The sequence below is a fragment of the Drosophila serrata genome, unplaced genomic scaffold (genome assembly GCF_035046125.1).
Source record: "Drosophila serrata isolate PLE 108 unplaced genomic scaffold, ASM3504612v1 contig_382, whole genome shotgun sequence".
NCBI lineage: Eukaryota > Metazoa > Arthropoda > Insecta > Diptera > Drosophilidae > Drosophila > Drosophila serrata.
The window spans coordinates 11,020,714-11,041,616 of NW_028257280.1; the positions used below are offsets into that span (position 1 = coordinate 11,020,714).

The 20,903-nt window shown below is 39.2% G+C and overlaps 1 protein-coding gene and 1 long non-coding RNA gene across 3 annotated transcripts; one reads left to right on the forward strand and one right to left on the reverse strand.

Annotated features, from left to right (window-relative positions):
* Window positions 1-3,135: 3,135 nt before the first annotated feature.
* On the reverse strand, window positions 3,136-3,988 carry LOC147642635 (uncharacterized). The gene is made up of 2 exons (XR_015273310.1): window positions 3,817-3,988; window positions 3,136-3,647 (listed from the first exon to the last, which is right to left on the reverse strand). It is a non-coding gene; the product is annotated as an uncharacterized LOC147642635 (long non-coding RNA).
* A 22-nt stretch (window positions 3,989-4,010) lies between these two features.
* Cad99C (cadherin 99C) lies at window positions 4,011-20,903 on the forward strand. 2 transcript variants are annotated; one of them, XM_020942749.2, is made up of 12 exons: window positions 4,011-4,233; window positions 5,259-5,418; window positions 9,381-9,541; window positions 10,572-10,750; window positions 10,855-10,977; window positions 14,895-15,071; window positions 15,159-15,224; window positions 15,518-18,430; window positions 18,519-19,049; window positions 19,121-19,242; window positions 19,317-20,048; window positions 20,117-20,903. In XM_020942749.2, exons 3-12 carry the CDS (start codon window positions 9,385-9,387, stop codon window positions 20,250-20,252), a joined length of 5,136 nt encoding a protein of 1,711 aa, XP_020798408.2. In that variant the 5' UTR covers window positions 4,011-4,233; window positions 5,259-5,418; window positions 9,381-9,384; the 3' UTR covers window positions 20,253-20,903. The 2 variants fall into 2 exon arrangements, with proteins under 2 accessions (XP_020798408.2, XP_086696322.1); XM_086840196.1 differs by having other exon boundaries at window positions 4,077-4,571.

Here is a 20,903-nt window from a genome sequence, read left to right on the forward strand (position 1 = left end):
TATTGCACGGGCATTTTGTTTGGTCGGAGGCTGTCACTAGGACATGCCACAATTGCTGGCCTTTAATACCGGCCCCGTCTCGCGTCTCCGTGTCCAGATCCCAGAGCAGTGCAATCGAATCACCAATGTAACATACACAGGTCTCTCCAAGTCTCCGCTCGTTTTGGCTGCAGAAATGTTTCGTGGTTGGTTCGCCAAGTGCCGCTGACGCCATCGAATTAGATTACAGAAACCGCTTTTTTTTTTGTGAGTTTTGTTTTGCGAAAAACTCAGCTAATTAGATTTCAGGTTCAGTGAACCGTTGTTCGTTTTGGGCAATGATAGCAGAACAACTATTATTAAATAAGTACTTTATGATATCGCCTCCAAGAGCGGAGAGGGAGAGCGGAGTCCTCCTCATTTGCATGGGCCCCTGGAGAGCCTGGGAAGTGGGAATGGAAATCCAATTGCTTCTAGCCAGCGTAAATACTCTATACTCCGCCGCCATAGTCCGTTTGTCCCGAAGTGAGCATGCGATGCTACTCATAATCTGCATTCGGAATCTAATTCAATTAAGCAATGTTAATGGCCTGCCTGTGAGACGTGTACAGCTGCGGTCAGGAGCGTAGTAGTAAACTATATATATAGATAGGCATATAAGTGAAGAACAGTGATGGTCAGTTAAGCCTTTTTAAAGCTTGAGATATTGGTCCCTTTTAGATAGGAGTGTTGCAATATTTTATAAAGAATTCAAGTTTTTTATAGTATAAGGATTAAGAATTAAGAATCCCTACAAGTTTAAAATATGCAAAATAATCCATAAAGTTTAAACTCTGTGTTTGTATTTATTTAAAGAAGAACAAACTTTTATTGATGTATTAAGCTCGATATTGACTACTATTTAGGAACGTGAAAGAAAACCAACAGTCAGATATTGTATATAAAAAACTATAAATATCATAAGCTATCATAAGCTTTACTCCTTTGATTTACAATACCAAATTCCCTTATTGTTACGATTTCGATATTATGTAGATATATTATTTAGAAAGAATATTTAAAATTTTTTGTTTGTTCTGTTTTATTTTCAACTAAAAGTTTCCCCCTGTTCTAGCTGTTTTCCTGGTAAACACTACTTTATTCCTCTCCCTTTTGGCAGCCATAAATCCTGTTATTGAAATTGCTTACCGAGTGCTCGGCAACACTGTCGTCAAGAAGCCACATAACGCGAGCAGCCCAACCAGCCAGGAGATGTATTCCCCGTTCTCGCCGGCAGTGGATTGAATTTCCACCTTATAAATTTAGCATCCGCTCCGTACTTTCCTCCTGACCGCAACTGTCGGTGCACACAAACACACCACGAGAGTGTGTGTATATATATGGAGAAACTGATCTTGGCCAAGCGATTGTTCGGTCCGCCGGGGCGAAGGCATCTTTTGGTTATGTGGTGCGCATTGGTTTCAAATCGAATCGAATGGCTGCAGCCGTGGCTGGAATGCAGTTGTACTTTGTAGAGCAATTAAATTGTGGACGAAGAATGATTTAACAGCCAAAGGAGCGAGCATGTGAGAGGGCAGAACAATGCCAGGTTTCAGCCATCAAGATTTGAGTTTTCAGCCATAAGCCAGAATTAGAAATTATAATTTAGATCATACTTCTTTCTGGCTTTTGTGAAACTCCAGTTGAACTGGAGTAATTTGAAGCCAAGTGAGCTTATTATTATGCTCTTTATGAGGTTTTGTTTTAATGCTTTGCAACGTAATATTTTAGGAAATTAACAGGTTGCAATTTGTGTTTGCATTTGCACAATGTCTTTAATGCTATTTATACACTTTCAAGGGAGATGTTGTCACTTTGTTAATTAAACTTTTGGCGAATTTAAATAATTTATATATATATTAAAGTTTTCAAGCCCCCCAAATATACTGATACTTTTGTTTAAATATTGTTCTACATGTAACTTGATTTATTTTTTGAGGGCTTACCATTTTTGTTATGGGTTCTTTTTTCTTTACTTTATATTGCAGTTTCGAAAAAATTCCTGAGAAAGTAAACTGATTACGAAATGTCTTAAACAGCAATTCAAGCTTATGGATTCAGCGAAACCATATAATTTCGGCTGACACGTTAAAGTGCTTCATATCCGGTCCCTTGCTTTACTTAAGCAGATTTAAATTAAAATGTAAATACAAATAAAATATATAATAAGTAAAAATTAGAATAAATTCTCCTTTTAAAAGTATCTACTTAAAAAGAAGCCTACGTTATGTCCAAAAATGTTCTCTTAATTTATTAACCGTATAAAAAATAAGGTAGCTCCACATGTGAGTATAGGGTTACAAAACCGACCCAAATTAGCAGTCAATGGACTGAACTTGAAATGAACAAAAATGATCGACACACAACAAAATGTCTCAGATTATATATATCGCGAAAATGGGACATTCAAATTGTAAAACTGTCGACGAAGCCGGAAGACAAAGCCAAACGCTAACACACATTATGGTAATCCCAAACCCGCCAATAAATTTCGCAAGAAGAAACTACGCGTTTATATTAAAAAAAGAAAATAAAAAAAAAGAACAAGCCTCCTCTTCGTTTCATGTAAAAAAAAGAGACCGTGGGCCTTGGTTTTAGCCTCAATTAATCTTCTTGGCCCGGGAATTCTGCACAAGAGATGCCCAAGAGCTGAATATTAAATGAACTTGGGTTGTTAAGAAACAGTAAAGTGACTAATGGTGTACAACATCTTGCTGAAAGCCCTCTCTAGCTCTAGCACTTTCTCTTTGCGTGAATTAAAAAATATGGGAATGAAGACACATCACACAGCATTGCATATACATATTTTTGGCTCCACGACTTCCTGCTGTAATTGGTAGTTAGAAAAAATCTTTCACTCGTTTAAGATCATTTAAATAATTTAAATTTAATGATTATGTGCAATTAGTAAGAATGATGCAATAAAGAAATTAAATGTTAAATGTATGTAAGGGACTTCTTATTGGGTTTGAGTTGGATTCTTATTTTATATAGCCCAAAATATATTCAATTTCTTTACTATTTAATAGAGGTTTTTATGGATACTATCCTTGAGGTACTTGATCCTTAAGATACTATAAATAGATGAAGTAGGGAATTTTAAATAGATAGATAAGCTTTATAATTTATTTCACATTTTATTTAATACGTTTTCTATATTATATATTTTGGTATAAGTGAGGAATACTTTACCCTAAAAATATTTCAACCAAAATGATGATCATTTAATGCTTGACATGTGAAAAACTATCTATTAAATATAATTATATTATCTCCCAATTTATAATATTATTTTTATCCAATTGTCGACGCCTCACCATGATGATAATGGCGGATTCTGTGGCAAACTGTCTCATTGTCCCCGCACAATGGAGTGGAAATGGATGTGGAATATGCATATATACGACTCCAAAGCTGGGGCTATGGCTTTTGGCTGAAGCCGAGACTGGGGCTGGCTGACAGGTACAAAAATGCTGTCTGCCCCTTTAGTGAACTTCATTCATGCACATGCACTGGCGCAGTGAGCGGGCCGCTTCGACGTCGATTGCTGCACAAAATCGCGGCTACATCGCCTAAAACATTTTAATAAAAACTTTAACACAGCCTCGAACACAGCACGGCAAATGCAGCTAAAAACAAAAAGGAAAGAAAAAATACATAGATATAATACAAGGAAAGGGGGAGAAAAAAGCACTAAACTGGTTCCACTGCCTACTCCTATGGAAATGAAACATGGTGGTCTTTTTATTTACCTTTGGCTTAACAGAGGCTGTTAGCAGGCCTTTACCGAAAACATACCTACATGCACCTGCAGATTGCGGCGTACCTGTGCGCCGCCGATACCTTTCGCATCCAGCATCGGGAGTACTTCGGATTTTGGTATATATCTAGCTATGTGCTGTGTGTTGTATCAGCTGTTAAACTAGTCCGAAAACCAGTTTTACCGCAACAGTGATATGCCAACGAGTCTAGTTTCAATCCCATAGCAATCCATTCCATTTCATTTCGTTCCCCCGGTAGCGCCCACTTGTTGCCCGAACAGGTAACATCGAAACGAAACAGTTTCATTCCATCCGCTCACAAAAACACACGCGCACGCGCAATACACGCCAACACGAGACGGAGACGGTTACGGAGACGCTTTCGCGCAGTGTACCTACCTATTCGAATTTTAGGTGGCTCCCGCGATACCGGTTTTTGAGGCTGCTGCTGCTGGTATGAATATGCCCAAGAGCTAATTTTTCAAGAGTTATCGCCCAAGAAATGTGTGTAAAGTTCAGAAATACAATACCTTCGCCAGGCCGTTTATCGACACAGAAGGCGAAGAGTAGACGTGTGATGTGAAGAATACACAATCGGCAAAGATACACAATATATAAAAAATATATTTGTAAACACCGCTGTATAATTATTACCCCAACAATACATGAGTTAATCTCTGCAAAGTGAACACCAAAAATGAAATAATCCTCGTTTAAATAACAAAGAAAACCCGAATCTGTGGAGGAGCATCCATAGTTGAGAAGGCAACAAATAATATAAACCGTTTATATGTATGTTGGTGTGTGAAACCCGAAAGCAAGACTTTCTCTTGCCAATTTGTTGTTTACTCAATTCACAATGGTGTAAAAAACAAACAGCGAAAAAATTCACACAACTTACCCATCATTATCATCATCATCATCAGTACTTTAGGGGAAAGGAGGATATATGTATATAGAACCATAATGAAACCACAGTGTGGAATGTGAACGTGATCGTGGTAGTAAATGCCGTTCGGAGTTTAAAAATATATATATTACGGCATTAGCAAAGAAACAGTCGAAATATATAGCTATAGCCTGTCGCAGATCGGCCAATGAGGTCACGTATTGCCGAGATTTGTGTAAGAAAAACATATACACTCATGTAGACACGGATAAATCAAGTTGCCATGCTACTTTTACTACACGCCACAAGGCTCCCACGCAACGCTTTGTTTATTACCTTTTCGCGAAATATTATATTTTATAATTAAGCCCATAAGGCCGAAGTAAATCGGGAGTTTAATTTGAACAAAAATATATAACCGAAAACTTATGCCAAACATGTTTCAGGCGATCCTCTTGAGATCATAAAAACGTCTTAGTTAAATGTGAAAAGAGGTTCCGCAGCAAATCCCATAAATAACACGTATTATTAACCAGTTTTAAGTCAAAATCTAACGCGTGTGTGTTTTATAATTATTATTTCCTATACAGCACATGATTTGCCAGCAAATAAACCTTTAAAAATCATCTGTTCGAAATGTAATTAAGGATAACGAATTCCTTTGTTAACGGCGTGTGTCATTTTTCACGTTGGATACACACACTTAGCGCAAATATTTTGCTCAATTGCATTAGCTAGAATCTTTAAACGGTAAGTAATTTAAGCAATTTATTTATTATTAACTCATTAGATTCATAATTATTTAAAGTTATACGTTAATGATGATGACTGTATTTCGTAAGAATTATAAAGGTGAATGGGGTTAACAAAAGTAAACACGAAAACCGCAGCGTTGAGCTGTTGTGTTTCAAAGTTTGAATGTCACCAGAAGAGATTAATCTTAATCTGATTAAATGCCTTTAAGGTGTTTATTAAGCTGAAAATTTAATCTTTTTTACAGTTTTCGCCAGCGGCAAATCAAAGCAAGCTTTATAGGTTATTGCTAGGCACCGATTGGTAATACAATGTGGCTGGAATCACAACATTCCTTTTACTAACATTTATATTTGTTTTCCATTTCCAATTTTAATGCACTTAAGATCAAGAATATATTATATGATTTAAAGTGTCGGAAATGCCTCCTTCACAGCGTTACAAGCTTCTGACTAAAATTAAAATACCCCGAAAGTGTATAAAAATAAGCCGGATATGGCGAACATTGAACTTATTATTATGCCAATTTTCTCGAAAGTTTTTATAATAAATGAATTCTTGTAAGAAACAAAACGTGCGAATCATTATTGATGAACATTTTACCAAACATACTTTAAGATTAAGCCTGTTACTCAGCAGTTAAGGCTTTAAAATATAAGAAAAAGGCAATATCATGAAAGTTAACAACCAAAAGAAACATTTAGATACTTACTGAGTTCATTAGAACGATTAGAATTTTGCCATTTAACCCGTGAGGGTATCAACATCTTTAAAAAAAGATTTTAGAAAAATCGCAGAGGAATCAAATAAAATAAAATATACCCTTACAAATTTTGTGATTCTTTAGTATTTATTTCGCATTACATCACATGCCTGAAACAGCCTTAGATAATTCTCCAACCAATAAAAATAAATACTTTAGTACCCAACTCGTTTTTCCTATTGTGTCTTTTTTAGCACATAACTTTAAACTTTGTTGAAAGGTTGCCATAAAAGATTAGATGCTATTCGGTATGCCAGGGTATCCCCGGATTCGGTCTCCCCCTCAGAAATCCAATGGCGCGTTCCTTTCTTGTTTATTTAAGATTTGTGTGTGGCAACCATCGTTCGCATTCCAACCGATTTTGAGATTTAAGTTCGGTACGTATTGTACCACATTCAAAACTAGAAAATGTTGGCAAAAACAGCATCAATAAGCAACAGGTTTCTTGTGCGAGTATCTGCACCCAGCCAGCACAACACAATACACTATACACCACACACTACACTACACTACACTACACACTACATGGAGCAGCAGGCACCAGGCAAGGCATTCAAAGCGATACCTCGGCTTTCGTTTATTTTGCAAACCAGTTTGGCACATTCGGCTCTTTTTTCTATAAGTTTCCGGTTGGAGCTCTCTGAACATAATCAGCAAAGTGACTTTCTGCGGTGGCTTCACTGTGACTTTTGTTTATATTTTTCGACTGTATATATACCCCACTCGAAGTGTCCAGTGAAAGCGGAGGATTTTCACGAATCTCGAAACAGGAACAACGAGACATTTATGCCATATCAATACAATGTGATATCTCGGTAGTTATGCAATAGACGAGCCAAGCCAGGCTTTTACGATTTCCAAGATATATTTTCACCAATCGCTGTCAATTACGACAAATGTGATTAAGATCTAAGATTATAAAGAAATAAAAATCCATAAACATAATAACACAATTTTATTGGTTGTTTTAGAGTTTTTTTAGAGCAGCGAACATGTACATATTAGGCAATCGAAGTCAACATAAAATCTGGTTACGAAAAATGGGATCAATCGTGAAAATTCTTATGCAGACATATGTTGTTGCAAAACTAATGTCTTACTATTTATGATTTATTAATTTAATAATTGATTAAATCTAGGCCTAGCACATGGAGTTTAAACAAGCTAAAATAGAGTATTTAGAGTTGGAAAGGTATCTAAAGAATTTAGCAAAAACGCTTCCATAAATAAGACACTTAGAGTGGATTTTATTAAATCAAATTATTTACAAAATATAATTATTAAATCTGATATAATCATAACAAAAGAATTTTATTATTTATTGCTCATTTTCAACTTATATTATCAACCAACTTTTCTCCTTTAATAAATACCGAAATAATCGAAACAAAAAGCCTGGGAATTCCCCTAATTACTTAGTTGATTGAACTTTATCTTACAATCGAGAAACTCTTCTATGGAGGAGACCTTGCTTCTTTAATTTATGCATTGTTCAACAATTTGTTTGTCTTCAGCTCGGAAGTAAACATTTGTTGTGCGAAAAGAGAAGACTTTCAAAAAAAGGCGGGCTTTTAAAATAATTTTCCTTTGTTTGCATTGAATTAACTCTTTAGGTTAGTTCACACACAAGTTAAATATAGGTAGATGTGCGAAACTTTCTAAGTTGGAACGAAATTTAGGAAAATAATAAATTATAAAAAGAAAATGTACTTCCTTTCCCTTAAAGCTCTTTGTGGTATCTTTTTATTTCAGATTTTAAATAATTAGTATATTAAAAGTAGAAGTAACAATTGCCTTTAAGGTTTGTGTACTTTATTATTAAGATTTTTAAACCCACAACTTTAGTTGGCTATAAAAGCAATTTATTTTTGGACTCTTTGTTTTGTTAAATATTTACATACTTATACCAAGCAATATATTTCGTATTATATATGTTTAAGCCTAGGCTTTCACAATGACAGCCAGCGAAATTCCTTTCAAAGTGAAATACCTCTCGCGGAATGGCCAAGAACTTGAAGATTAATTTCATTGCGTTTCATTAAACAAACGATCCGAGTAACGGATACGAGAGACTCACTCACTCACTACTCCTGGTGGTGCCAACGAGTCTTGGGCTCCAGAGGCAGAGCAGCGAGGCGGTGGCTCCAGCGGATGTGGCCGAGGAGAACCTAGGGATAGAAGCTGCCCCGCCGCCAGAAGAGTGGCCTCTGCAATACAATTCTAACTGTAACCCAGCCGCAACTTGATCGGGCAGTCAGGCCGTTTGGCCATTTAGCCATTTGGCCATTTGGCCATTCAGCCATTTGGCCATTTAGGCGCTCGACGAGGTGCGCGAGGAGTGCAACTGAGTCTGCGCACCTGATCTCGGGTCCTAAAACTGCCGTTGGTAGCGCGCGGTTTGCCACTTTATTAAAAAATTTATGCTCCCTCTCTATCTCGGTTGGGAACTTTTTCCCGTCCACATTTTCCAGACCCAGCAACAAGTTCGATGAGCTGTTGTAAGTTCTTTCCGTCCAATAAATGCTGAACTGCAGCTGAGTGTGAACAATTTTCAATTCACTCAGCGATTTTCGAGGAAATTATATGTCTTACCAAACAGCACTTTCAATTTATATTCTTGGAGTTTATATAAGAAAGATTAATATTTAATATTCAAGTCGTTGAACTCAAAGAAAACTTACGTGATGGAATGTACTTAAATTTATTGGTAAAGGATTATATATTTTTTAAAGTAAAATAAAGAATTCATAGCTCAAATATAAGCCTTAGTTATATTATCATCTATGAAACAGCTGGCTAACCTCTGGCAGATCTTCGGATGCTTCGCATCTTCTTGGATTTCCACATTTCCATATAAGTGCATATATATTTGGATAAGAAAAGAACGCAAAACGCAACCTCAACCGTAACCGCGCTAAGACAACGCCAAGTTTGTTAAATTGTTTATTGCATATTGATATCACGCCATTTAAGGCATGAGAAGCCGTCTTTGCATGCAAAGCGACTTTGCGCAGAAGACATTTGGAGCTGGATCTTGGGTCTCCTCCATCCCCATCCCCATCTCCATCTCCATCCCCAGATGCGATGTGTGGGCTTATCCGCGTAGGTTAAGCTGTTAGCTAGATATACATATATATTTAAATCAGAGACATTGGCTAATATATATATTTAACAAGATGTATTTGATTTATTTCAGAAATATGGCTGCCAGAAGAAACCTTACGCCCCAGCAAGGTCTTGGGTTTTTTGGACTTCTGATCCTGCTTTGTTCGGCGGTTTTGGGAAAATCGCAGATGTGCGAGGTTGAAACGGGTCAAACAAATATTATACTGGATATAGAAGAGAGCCGAGAGAATTGTAAGTAAAATTGTACAAGATATACATAAACAAATAATTATTATTTAAAAGTCAACCTTAACTTTTAAGACGTGAAGAATCTAAGATAAAAAAGATGACTAAAGCACTTGAAAGTTTCTTTAAATAAGAAATTCTTTCTCTATATAGTACATAATCATGTATTTCTTGGCTCCACTAAATTTCCATACAAGTTGTTTTTAGAAAAACTCTCTGAGACAAAACCTCGACTTCAAGATCATAGACTAAAAGCACGAAAGGTGCAACACACCGTAATTATAATGGCCAAACGTGTTCGGTACATGGGCACCGCACCGACATCATCAAAAGCTTGGCGGAGCACGTCAGACTAGAAAAATTAATATCATGTATGGTCTATAGCATAGTATACTGTGCAACATTGTAATGTTTACATGCTTATTAGTGTTCACTTAGCCAACTGCATTCTCAATAGCTTTCATGCCTGATTTTGGTCAGAATTGTTATTATAACAAAAGCAATCGAAATCTTTATAATATTTTAATTTTAAATCTGAAAGATGCTGATAAAGTTAAGTTAAATATTTCTGGTATTAATAGTAACCAAATTAAAAAAGGTAGTAAATTATTTCAAAATGTTTTCTCATCTATAAAACAAAAGTAAAGAAATAAGACCAGTTTCATAACATTTAATAGGTAATGCAAAGCTCGAAATTTCGATGTTGCAAATCTCCATTATTATAAAACATCTGTAATATTGAAAGTGCCTGCTAAAAATTAACGACAACGCATAAAATATGAATACTTGTGTACATGCATGATGCATCTACGTATAATGTATGTACATGCACATACATCCCCGTGTGATGGCTGCAACTTGACCCCAAAAAATGCAAAGAGAAAGGCTGTCGCGCTGCCACTGCCGTTTGCTGTCTGCAGTTTTCTCGTTCGCCGGCTTAGAGCTACTACTACCTCTGTTGTGTGCCCATAACCCAGCTTTATTTATTAAACTTTTACTAGCAAAAATCAATAATGCAACGCTTTTCTCTTTGCAGTCATCGGGCAGCCAACCAATCCGCCAGAGTTGCCGATTTTTGGGGATCCGGAGACGGAAATCGCTTTGAATTTAGTTTTCCCCAAAGGCCAGCCAACGTTTCGTTTGAATGGCAAGAAACTGCAGCTCCTGGAGCCCCTCGATCGTGATGAGGAGAACCTTAGTCACATAGTGTTTCAGGTAAATTGTTTTTCCCATTTTCATATCAATATAATTTTCTGTGCTAGCCAAAAAAGGATACTTATGAAAATATGGGGTACTTGCATACCAAATCGATTCTCCAGGTCTCCTGCACCATCCGATCGACGAACAAGAAGCGAAACATTCCCATTATTGTTCGGGTGTCGGACATAAACGACAACGCGCCGCGTTTCATGAACACGCCCTACGAGGTTACCGTTCCCGAGGTGAGTAAATAGTGCTAGTAAATGGACATTTTTCAGCGTCCCCGACACGAACGTCTCTTTGTCGCCTCCCGGACCAAAGTTTTGCCCGCATTTCTCGCCATAGTTTCCTCTGTCGTCGAGTTTCCTCTTGGCCCGGGTACCGGGTGCCAAACGGACTATCACGTTATAGTCACTGATGCACCGAAAGAAAATTTACTGATGATTAATCTGATCGGATGCGGTATCTAAAATTTTACGTGGTTTTTTTTTCCCCACAAGAATTTGAGTCACTTGAATGACATTTAGTGCATCATCCAATGGTTATTAATGATGAAATAATAGGTATTACCAAACATGGCTATGATATGGAAGCTGAAAAGGGTTACGAGGTCAAGTCATCTTGAAAACATAATTGATCTTGAAAAATGATTAAATGATGAGTGAAACTATGAAAAGTTGAGGAGTTTATTGCTATTTATGTGAACTTTATGGCATCGTAAACTATTATTTGACCTCCTGCTTGGATTCAATGTAGTAATATATATTTTATTTCATTTAGAAGATATATTTATGAAGTTTGAGAAATGTTCAAAAGTAAGCTAGAATTCTTCTCAGTGCCTGGGAGAGTCAGTCAGGTGAATGTGCATAGTCTTCCCGGCGCGACAGCGGCAACTACAACTACATACTGAACACTAATGAAGTGGTAGCGAACATGTTTTCAGCGCTCCATCTCCAGCTCCCAGCTCCCAACTCCCAACTCCCAGCTTAAGAGGCAACAATAGCTATAGCTACAGGAATAGGAATAGCAGCAATACGAGTATTTGTAGCATGTTGAGAGCAGATCCCCAGATCCCAGAACCCCGATCATCATGAAGATCATGATCGCAGCGGCAAGTGCAAGAGTATTGCATGGCCTGCCGGCTTTTAATCACGTATTTAGACTAATAACGTTCAATTACAGAACTGTTGACATATTAGAAAGCACCATTCAGCAAAAGGCAAAAAGCATAAAACAAAGCGGAAACGTGCTACATACAGATATACCCAAGTCCAAGAACCCCTGTAAAGTGAATTATTTAGCAAAAAAAGAAGTCTTGCAAATAAACGTGCTAAATCGCTCATGTGCCTCTCAGTAAGAAAAATAGCACATAATATAGCTGGACGGGCTCCCATTAGGATAATATATAGGACCATTAGCCAAGCCATTTATAAATAATTTCCGAATGATTGTTTAATTAGCACGGAGAGAAGGAATTCCATTTCAATAATTGAAATTAATTAGAATTATCGGTAGATCGAATTATAGCAAGATATTAGCAGAATTATCGTAAATATCACTTTCTTGTTCGGTTTAAGGAATTTCAAAGTCTATAGTTGTTTTTTCCTGATTTTTGAGATGATATTTTCCCTAGAGAAAAGCAAGAAGTCCTGTTTCCTGCGATGACAAAGCGTTTCATTTCTCGATTCATTTCTCAGATAGTAAATTCAATTTTAAAACCAAACAAAAACGAATTGAAAGAGAAAAGAATGCAATATCGGAATCTGCAATCAGCGTAAATTTATTTGCAATCTTGTGCATCGAAGTTTAAGAACCGACGAGTGGCATAAACAAAAGGGCAGGGCGGCTACCTGCCTGCGTCATCTCTTCGTTTTTATTTTTTTTATATATATTTTTTATGCCGTGTGTGTAGTGCATTGTAAATTCGTGATCCAGCTCCCTTTATATGGCGTTCTGCCAGTCAAACTGGAATATAATTGGTATGCACTTGCCGGCTTAGGCGAACACTCCCAAGGGACCGCGTGTCCAACATGGTCCAGTCCAGTCCAGTCCACAGCCACCACCATCACCACCACCGCTCCAGCAGCCGAGACCAGACACAAGACAACAGAATCGCATTTCATTCCCGAGCCTCTATCAAATAATTACAAGAATCGACTGAAAAATCATACCCCAAGAGGGCCACCGAAATAGCATACGGAATCTGCCCATAGGTACAAATAGGCAAAATTACAGCGATCACAGGCCATATTCTATATTATTACATAGGTGATGAATCAATAATATGAATTATATATTATAGTAGTACCTAATATCACACATTCCAAGCTGGAATTATTACAAAAGGCAATCATCATTTTTACGATCAAGCTGAAATTATTAAGATAGCAATCGAATAATGCATGCAGGTGACACCATGTGAATTTTGTGGCCAGTTTCAAACACCTGAAATTATGAAAAACGAAAGAGATGACCTCAGCGCGCTTGCCATTTAGCTCTGAAAATAAAAAACAAAACAACAAAAACAAGAAAGGAAGTTAACTTGGAAAAGTTGAAGTGTAAATGCTCTTGCAGTTACCCATAGTACGATTTTATAAATATTTTACAATTTTAATGATGTTACCCAATAAGTAATTTGATATTTTTAATGCTAAATCCAAGGTTTTCAAATATCCTAACTTAATGTATTAATTAAACTAAAAATGGCACCAATATCAGATTTAGTATTAAAATTATGGTAGGGGAAATAAATAGAAAGCCGTGATTAATTTATAATTATGTTAGGTTCTTGACTTTCAGTAGATGCTTGTAAATATCCTTAACACAAAATGCTGTATCCCTTTAAGTTATAATTAAATATTGGGAAAATAAATGCATAGCTAGCACAGCTTATTTAGGACCTAGTACCTCCAATAGCATCTCTATACATGATATAATTGTATTAATTAAAACTTACCATAGTGGAGGACACACGATTAACCTCATTTTATTTTATCGTCGAAGTAAGCATCTTCCTGGTTGTCCCAATGTATTACATAGGTCAGGTTATATTTTTTAGGTCCAAGGGAAATCACTCCAGATGTCATCAGTGCGGCGGCCGGGAACAGAATGAGGCGAGTGCGGCAACAGTCCTCCTTATTTATAGCTTGCGAGTAAAGAGAGCAGAGAAAGTGAGAGCAAGAGAAAAAGAGATACCTCTAGAGGCAGAGGAAATAGAGAGTAAGAGATAAGCGTCTATAGAGTTACATAGAGAGAGATAGAGAGTAAAAGTTTGAGATACTCAAAGGGGGATGGAAATACATAAATTCAACGATCCTTTCTATTGCAGCTATATGATATAGTTGTCCGATTTTAATAAAATTAAGCCCGAAATGATAAAATATTACAAAAATAGCTTTATTCTAAGATAAAACATGTTAAAAATTGGGAAAGTTATAATTTGTTTTCTACAAATTTTCGGATCATGCATCTATATGATATAGTATTTCGATCTAAGCCGCTTCCGAGCATATAGAAGACTAAGTGCAAAGATTCATTCAGATAGCCTGAAATATGAAAGACTAGTTTGCTTAGGCGGAGGATGGACATAGTTAGATCGACTCGGCTAATCAAGAATATATATTGTACTTTATAGTGTCTTCACTGCGTTGCAAACTTCTGACTAAAATTATAATACCCTGTCAGTGTATAAAAACACAAGAAAACAAAAATGAAAACAGAAAACAAATCTCAAAGTTCAGCAGAGGAAGAATGGCTTATGTACGAGGAGAGCTTAGCTGGAATTCTGGGAACTGAGTTTGTGGCTCTGTGGCTACGTAGAGAGTCGTCCCCTCTTGTGGTTAAATTACCGACTCAAGTGTACATAAACTGCAGGCTGTATGCAAGTAGCAAACTTGCTCCTTAACATGAGTTTAAGAGGCTGCCACCGTTATATAACAGCGAGCTCTTGGGTCTTGGCTAATGCCACTTCAGTTGGTAAAACAATACGAATGGGAATAATGAGCTCATATGCAGCTTCCGTTCTCTCTCTTTTCCTCTTCTAGTTGTGTTGCCTGGGAAACTGTTTCCGTTTCTTCATATTTGTTTCCAAAACTGATCATAAAACTGATCTGAACCTCTTTATGTAGTAATTAACCATAAAATCAAACTAATCTTACAGAGCACACCAGTGGGAACTACCATATTCCGGAATATACAAGCTCTGGATAAGGATGCTGGGGTTAATGGATTAGTTGAGTACTTCATCTCGCCAGGAAGTATAAATTCTACCGATGATTCCAAATATAGCGAAGATGGTTATGGCACCTTTGCCATCTCATTTCCCCACCAGGGACAGGTGGGTTCAAATCTTTAAAAAATATTCTTCATGCTTAATTATTTAATAATTAATTTAATGGTATTTATTTCCCCTTCTATTATTTAGGTTACAGTGGCCAAGACCCTAGACTTTGAGAAGATACACACATACTACCTTACTATTGTGGCTTCGGTAAGTGAAATGTCTAAACTCGGCTTAAGCCCTAATTACTTAATTGGCACCCAGAAGACCCTTATTAAACTATCTGCGCAGTCCAGGTCATAAATTAAAGTTTTGTGCCGAACTCAGTGCCTTAATTATGTGCCTGAATTAGCTCTTACCGTCTTATTAGGGCCTTAAACCTTTCACTTAAGAGGAGGGCTTCGGACTAAAGAGAGTGTATAAAGCCATATAGTTTATAATATAATATATAACAATATAAAATAATTTCCCCACAATTGTTCATGAAATCTTTTTACTTTTAGGATCGAGCACGGAATACAGCGGATCGTCTCTCTTCGACAACAACACTGACGGTTAATGTAGCCGACTCCAATGATTTGGATCCCTCGTTCATCTATAGCGGCTGTACCTTTGTGGACGGAGCCTGCATCAATCCGGAGTACTCGGCATCCGTGCCAGCTGGTTCCTTGCTCGGCGTCCTCACAGTTCTTCCAGAACGGATTCAGGCAGTGGATCTGGACACTATTAACGCGCCCATTCGCTATAGCTTTGCCAGTGGAATGCCAGGAAACTACGATGACTACTTCCAGATCGATGAGAATACGGGTGTTCTGAAGCAAACAAAGGCCATAGATACATCCACGGCCAAGAAATATGACATTATAGTAAAGGCAGAGGAGGTTACACCAGGAATCCAGCGATTCACCACCGCCAAGCTGGTGATTTATGTAAAGCCAGTTGATGCTAATCCTCCAGTTATCTCATCCTCTCAAACTGAGGGCTATGTGGATGAGAACTCTCCCATTGGAACCAAGGTGCTGGACTCTCAAGGAAACCCTATATCATTCCGTACCACAGATGCTGACCTAAGTGATTCCGATCCGAAACCAGACTATATATATGAACTGACGACCCCATCGTTCAATGTGACCACCGATGGCATTTTGATTGTGAACGAGGATAACCTCGATCGCGACCCCCCGGCGCCGGGTCGTTTCAAGTTTCAAGTGGTCGCCAGGGAGGCGCGCACCAATGCGGCCAGTGCTCCGCTGAGTCTCACGGTCCACCTTCGCGATGTCAACGACAATGCCCCCAAGCTGGCTATGGTGCCACCCATCTCCATTACGGCCGGGGATCAGAGCGAGAGTCGTCTGGTCACCCAGGTCAACGCCACCGACAACGATGAGGGACCCAATGCTGTGGTGACCTACTCCATTTACCACGTCTCCAACAATGGCATCCAAAAGTTTACCATCAACGAGACCACGGGTGAGATTAGAACCCAAGGACGCCTCTTGGCCGGCGAACAATATAGCATCACTGTCCAAGCCACCGATATCGGAGGACTCTCCTCGCAGGCCATTGTGGAGGTGAGTGTGACTCCGGGACCGAACACGAAGCCGCCTCGCTTCCAGAAGCCCATCTACGAGATCCAGGTGAGCGAGGGAGCCGAAATCAATTCTACAGTCACTGTGGTCCATGCCGATGATCCCGAGAACGATGCCGTCGTCTACTCCATCATATCAGGCAATGATCTACGGCAGTTTGCTGTGGGTCAGGAGAGCGGTGTCATTATAGTGATAAGGAAATTGGATCGAGAGAGCCTAACGCGTTACCAACTGATACTGAAGGCGGAGGACAGTGGTGGTCTCTCCAGCAGCGCCACAGTGAACATAAAGGTGACGGATATCAATGATAAGAATCCCGAATTTGATGCCTCCACCTTGCCGTATGTCTTCCAAGTGGATGAGGGAATGGCGCAGGCCTCCGTGGGAGTGGTGCACGCCACCGATGCGGATGAAGGAATCAATGCGGAGATTACCTACTCCATACCCACAGATATACCATTCACTATCAATGCCACTTCCGGAGAGATCCTGACAGCCAAGGCGCTGGACTATGAAAAGACGAATGAGTACAAGTTTGTGGTTACAGCCAAGGATGGAGCACCCGATGCCAGATTGGGTACGGCCAGTGTCACTGTGATGGTTCTCGATCTTCCGGACGAGGTGCCCAAGTTTAGCGATGCTCGGATTGATGTACATATTCCGGAAAATGAGGAAAACTTCCTGGTTGCCACTGTTCAAGCCTTCGATCCAGATACGATGCCGGAAATCACCTATGTCCTCCGAAAGGGCAATGCAGAGCTGTTTAAGGTTACACCCAAGACCGGCGAAGTGAGAACAGTCAAGGGATTGGATTACGAAACTCAAAAGCAGCATGAACTCACCATCGGAACCATTGAGAATGATGGTAATTCACCCGGAGATACTGTCCATTTGGTGGTGGAAGTCGAGGATCGCAACGATCTTCCTCCCAGGTTTATAACCGTGCCTGATCCAGTTACAGTGAACGACGACCAGAGCATAGGAACCATTATTGCCACTCTGCCAGCTATCGATGGGGATGGAACCTCTCCCGGGAATGTGGTTCGCTACGAGATTGTGGGACGTGGCAAGGCACCCAAGTACTTCCAAGTGGATCCTGACACAGGTGCCGTTCGCATACGTGATGAACTACGCAAAGAGGAGGACACGGAGTACCAGGTGGACATCAGAGCCTACGATTTGGGGGAGCCACAGCTGAGTTCCGTTGCACCACTGCGCGTAGATGTCCATCATCTTTTGTCCAATGGCAACGGCAACGATGTCAAGTCGGATAATAAGCTGGAAAGCGGAACCATGATGAGCAGTGAAAGCATTGGCCTGGCATTCAGTGACGACAGCTACACCACCAGTGTTCCCGAGTCAACGGAGGCGAATAGCACTCTGAAGCTCATCCAAATAGTCAACTCGAAGCAATCGTCGGACGGGCCACCGGCCTTCAAGTGCGAATTTGTGCGTGGCAATGAGGAGGGAATATTTAACCTGAGTGTTGCAGATCACGGTTGCCACTTGCAGCTCATTCAGACGCTGGACTTTGAGGCCAAGACCTCCTACACCCTTCAGATCCGCCTCACATCGCATCGGTACTTTGTGAATCCCCTAAAGGACACGGCCACCGTTGAGATAATCGTCCAGGATGAGAACGATAATGCACCAGAGTTCGAATTTAATCGGCTGCGCGGTCAGCATGACACTTTCTACACCATCATCACCGAAGACATGGATGTGGACACAACCATTTTGCAGGTGCGAGCCACTGACCGAGATTCCGGCAAGTTTGGAACCGTTCGATATGCTCTCTACGACGACGATGAAAATCGTGTTAATGTGGTGAGTAAATATTTTGTTTACTTGAAAAATTAGGTCAAATATGTTACGTTTAAGATGAACTTTTACTTATGATATACTTTTATTTCAGCCAACCAGCTACTTCATGATGTCTGAGGACACTGGAGTCCTGCGGACGGCCAGGCACTTTAAGAACGAAAACGATTTCCCCATGACATTTTTAGTGGAGGCTCGTGACAGCGATGCCCAACAGGAACAAGGATCCCATCGCACCAGGGCCCGCATAGTGGTCAATAAATTGGCGGATATCAATCGCATGGCTTTATCCTTCCCGAACGCTGCTCCCAGCGATCTTCGGAACTACTACACTGAACTGGAGGAGTTGCTGGACAAGAAGACTGGCCTAGTCAGTGGCATTGAGCGCATGAGCAGTCAAAAGTACTTGGCCAAGAATGGATCTGTGATTGAGAATCCCTCTGCCACGGATATATGGTTTTATCTAATCGATCCCAAGACGGAGCAGCTAGTGAGCCGTAAGGATAGTATTGTGGAGACCACTTTGCTGGAACCCGCGGCCCGTTCCGAACTGAATATTGCTCTGCCAAGGGCCACAGCTGAAAGTATTTCATTCCCACTTGAAAGAAAAGATCAAGGTCATACGGTGAGTTATTAATTTGTTTTAGAGGAATATCCTAAAATCCTTTAATTATTTTATTAATTTTTATGTAACAGGTCAAAGCCACTGCTGTAGATATTGATAACGAAGTCTTCCCCTTTACCCTCATTGCCATATCACTTGTTATACTAATTTTGGGCACCATAGGCATTATTTATATATGCATTTCTTGGTCAAAGTGAGTAGTCTTTAGTCTTAATTCTTAATTAAGAAAATATCTAACACACTTTATATACAATTTTTTTTAAATAGATACAAGAACTTCAAGCAACGCATGCGCCAATACTCCTCCACGAACCCCACCCGCTATGATCCCGTGATCGTTAATCAGCAGGCCTCGAACGCCAGTGAAACCATAGCCAATATGAAGGAGTACGAAACCCAGATGCTGGCCATGGCTGTACCCCCAGATGTAGATGACGATCTGCAGCTGGACTTTAGTGCCAAGAACCATGCCTTCTCCCTGGACAATGTCAGCTATATAACACACAAGGAGAACTCTAATGGAGGTGGCGGTCAATCCAGTCCCTCGCATTCAGATGCCACGACGGCCACAATTGCCACTTTGCGGCGACACAAGAATCTCAACAATGCCAACAATATGAACAACAATTTGGCCATAAACAACCGGCAGAACACTTTTAACCGCACTCTAGAAATCAACACTCGTAACAATGCCAATCCATTGGGATCCCCTGCAAATGGTGCTCTTTCAGGGACTCTGACTTTGGGCAGGATTAAGCATCAGAATAGTAATCATTACCAGAATGGTGTCTACAACATAGATCCTACGGGGCCCAATAATCTGGCCAATGCCAAAAATAACGCCTATAGCACAATGGGCAGGCGTGGAAATACCTTCGGCGATGTGGGATTACTGAACGGCAACGGAGAACTGATGAATGCTACCTTAGGTCGAAATGGCCAGCTCAACAATAGGCTTTATGGTGGAGAAGTACCCATAACTAACCCACTGTTTCAAAGGTAAATATATTATTTATACATGTCTTATAAAAATACCAATCTCCTTTCAATCTAATCCCCGTTTCCAGATCCAGTTCTGATCACAATCACTTGAGCAGTACAAACGAGAATGTGTCCTTTGGCAAGAGGGACTATGGCCAAATAGGCTTCTCGTATCTGAACGATTTGGATCGCTCGGAGGTGGAAACTACAACGGAACTATAAGGAACTTTAACGTTTAACAAATTACAGACTTTGTTAATATATTTAGCTGCCAATTTCTTATTTTTAATAGTGCATTTCAACAACGAGAGCAGTTGCCATCAATTTATGATTAAGGCATATGCTATCTGTAAATATTTGAGTAGAGAAACTTATCGGAGGAACTGATAACTGATATATATTTAACTGTGCTTTAAGATCAGATAATTACAGTCATTACTTTTAAGCAAACGGAGTGCATATTTTCTGTTATTTAAGCAGCTGCAAGAGCTATGCATTATTCTGTATAAAACACGAAAGGAAACTATCTTCGGGAAGCCGAAGTTAATATACCCTTGCAGTTTGTAATTGAATTATAGGATCGATTCGGAAATTTATCATAACTAAATAGCTTAAAATGTTTGCAATTTTTTCGACAAATCCAAATTTTAAAAAACGTATCCAACTTAACTTAGCCAAAAAATCATTAATTTGAAAAGCTTTGATGCGATGTAGGCTTCTGACTGAAGTTACATACATATGTATTACCCTGCAAGGGTATAAGAAGTGAGTTGTTAAAGTGCATAGACAAATAATGCAATTATTAAGTTGTATAAATTATTAGAAGCCATTAAATGTATATATATAAATAAATATGTAAACAAGTTAATAGCA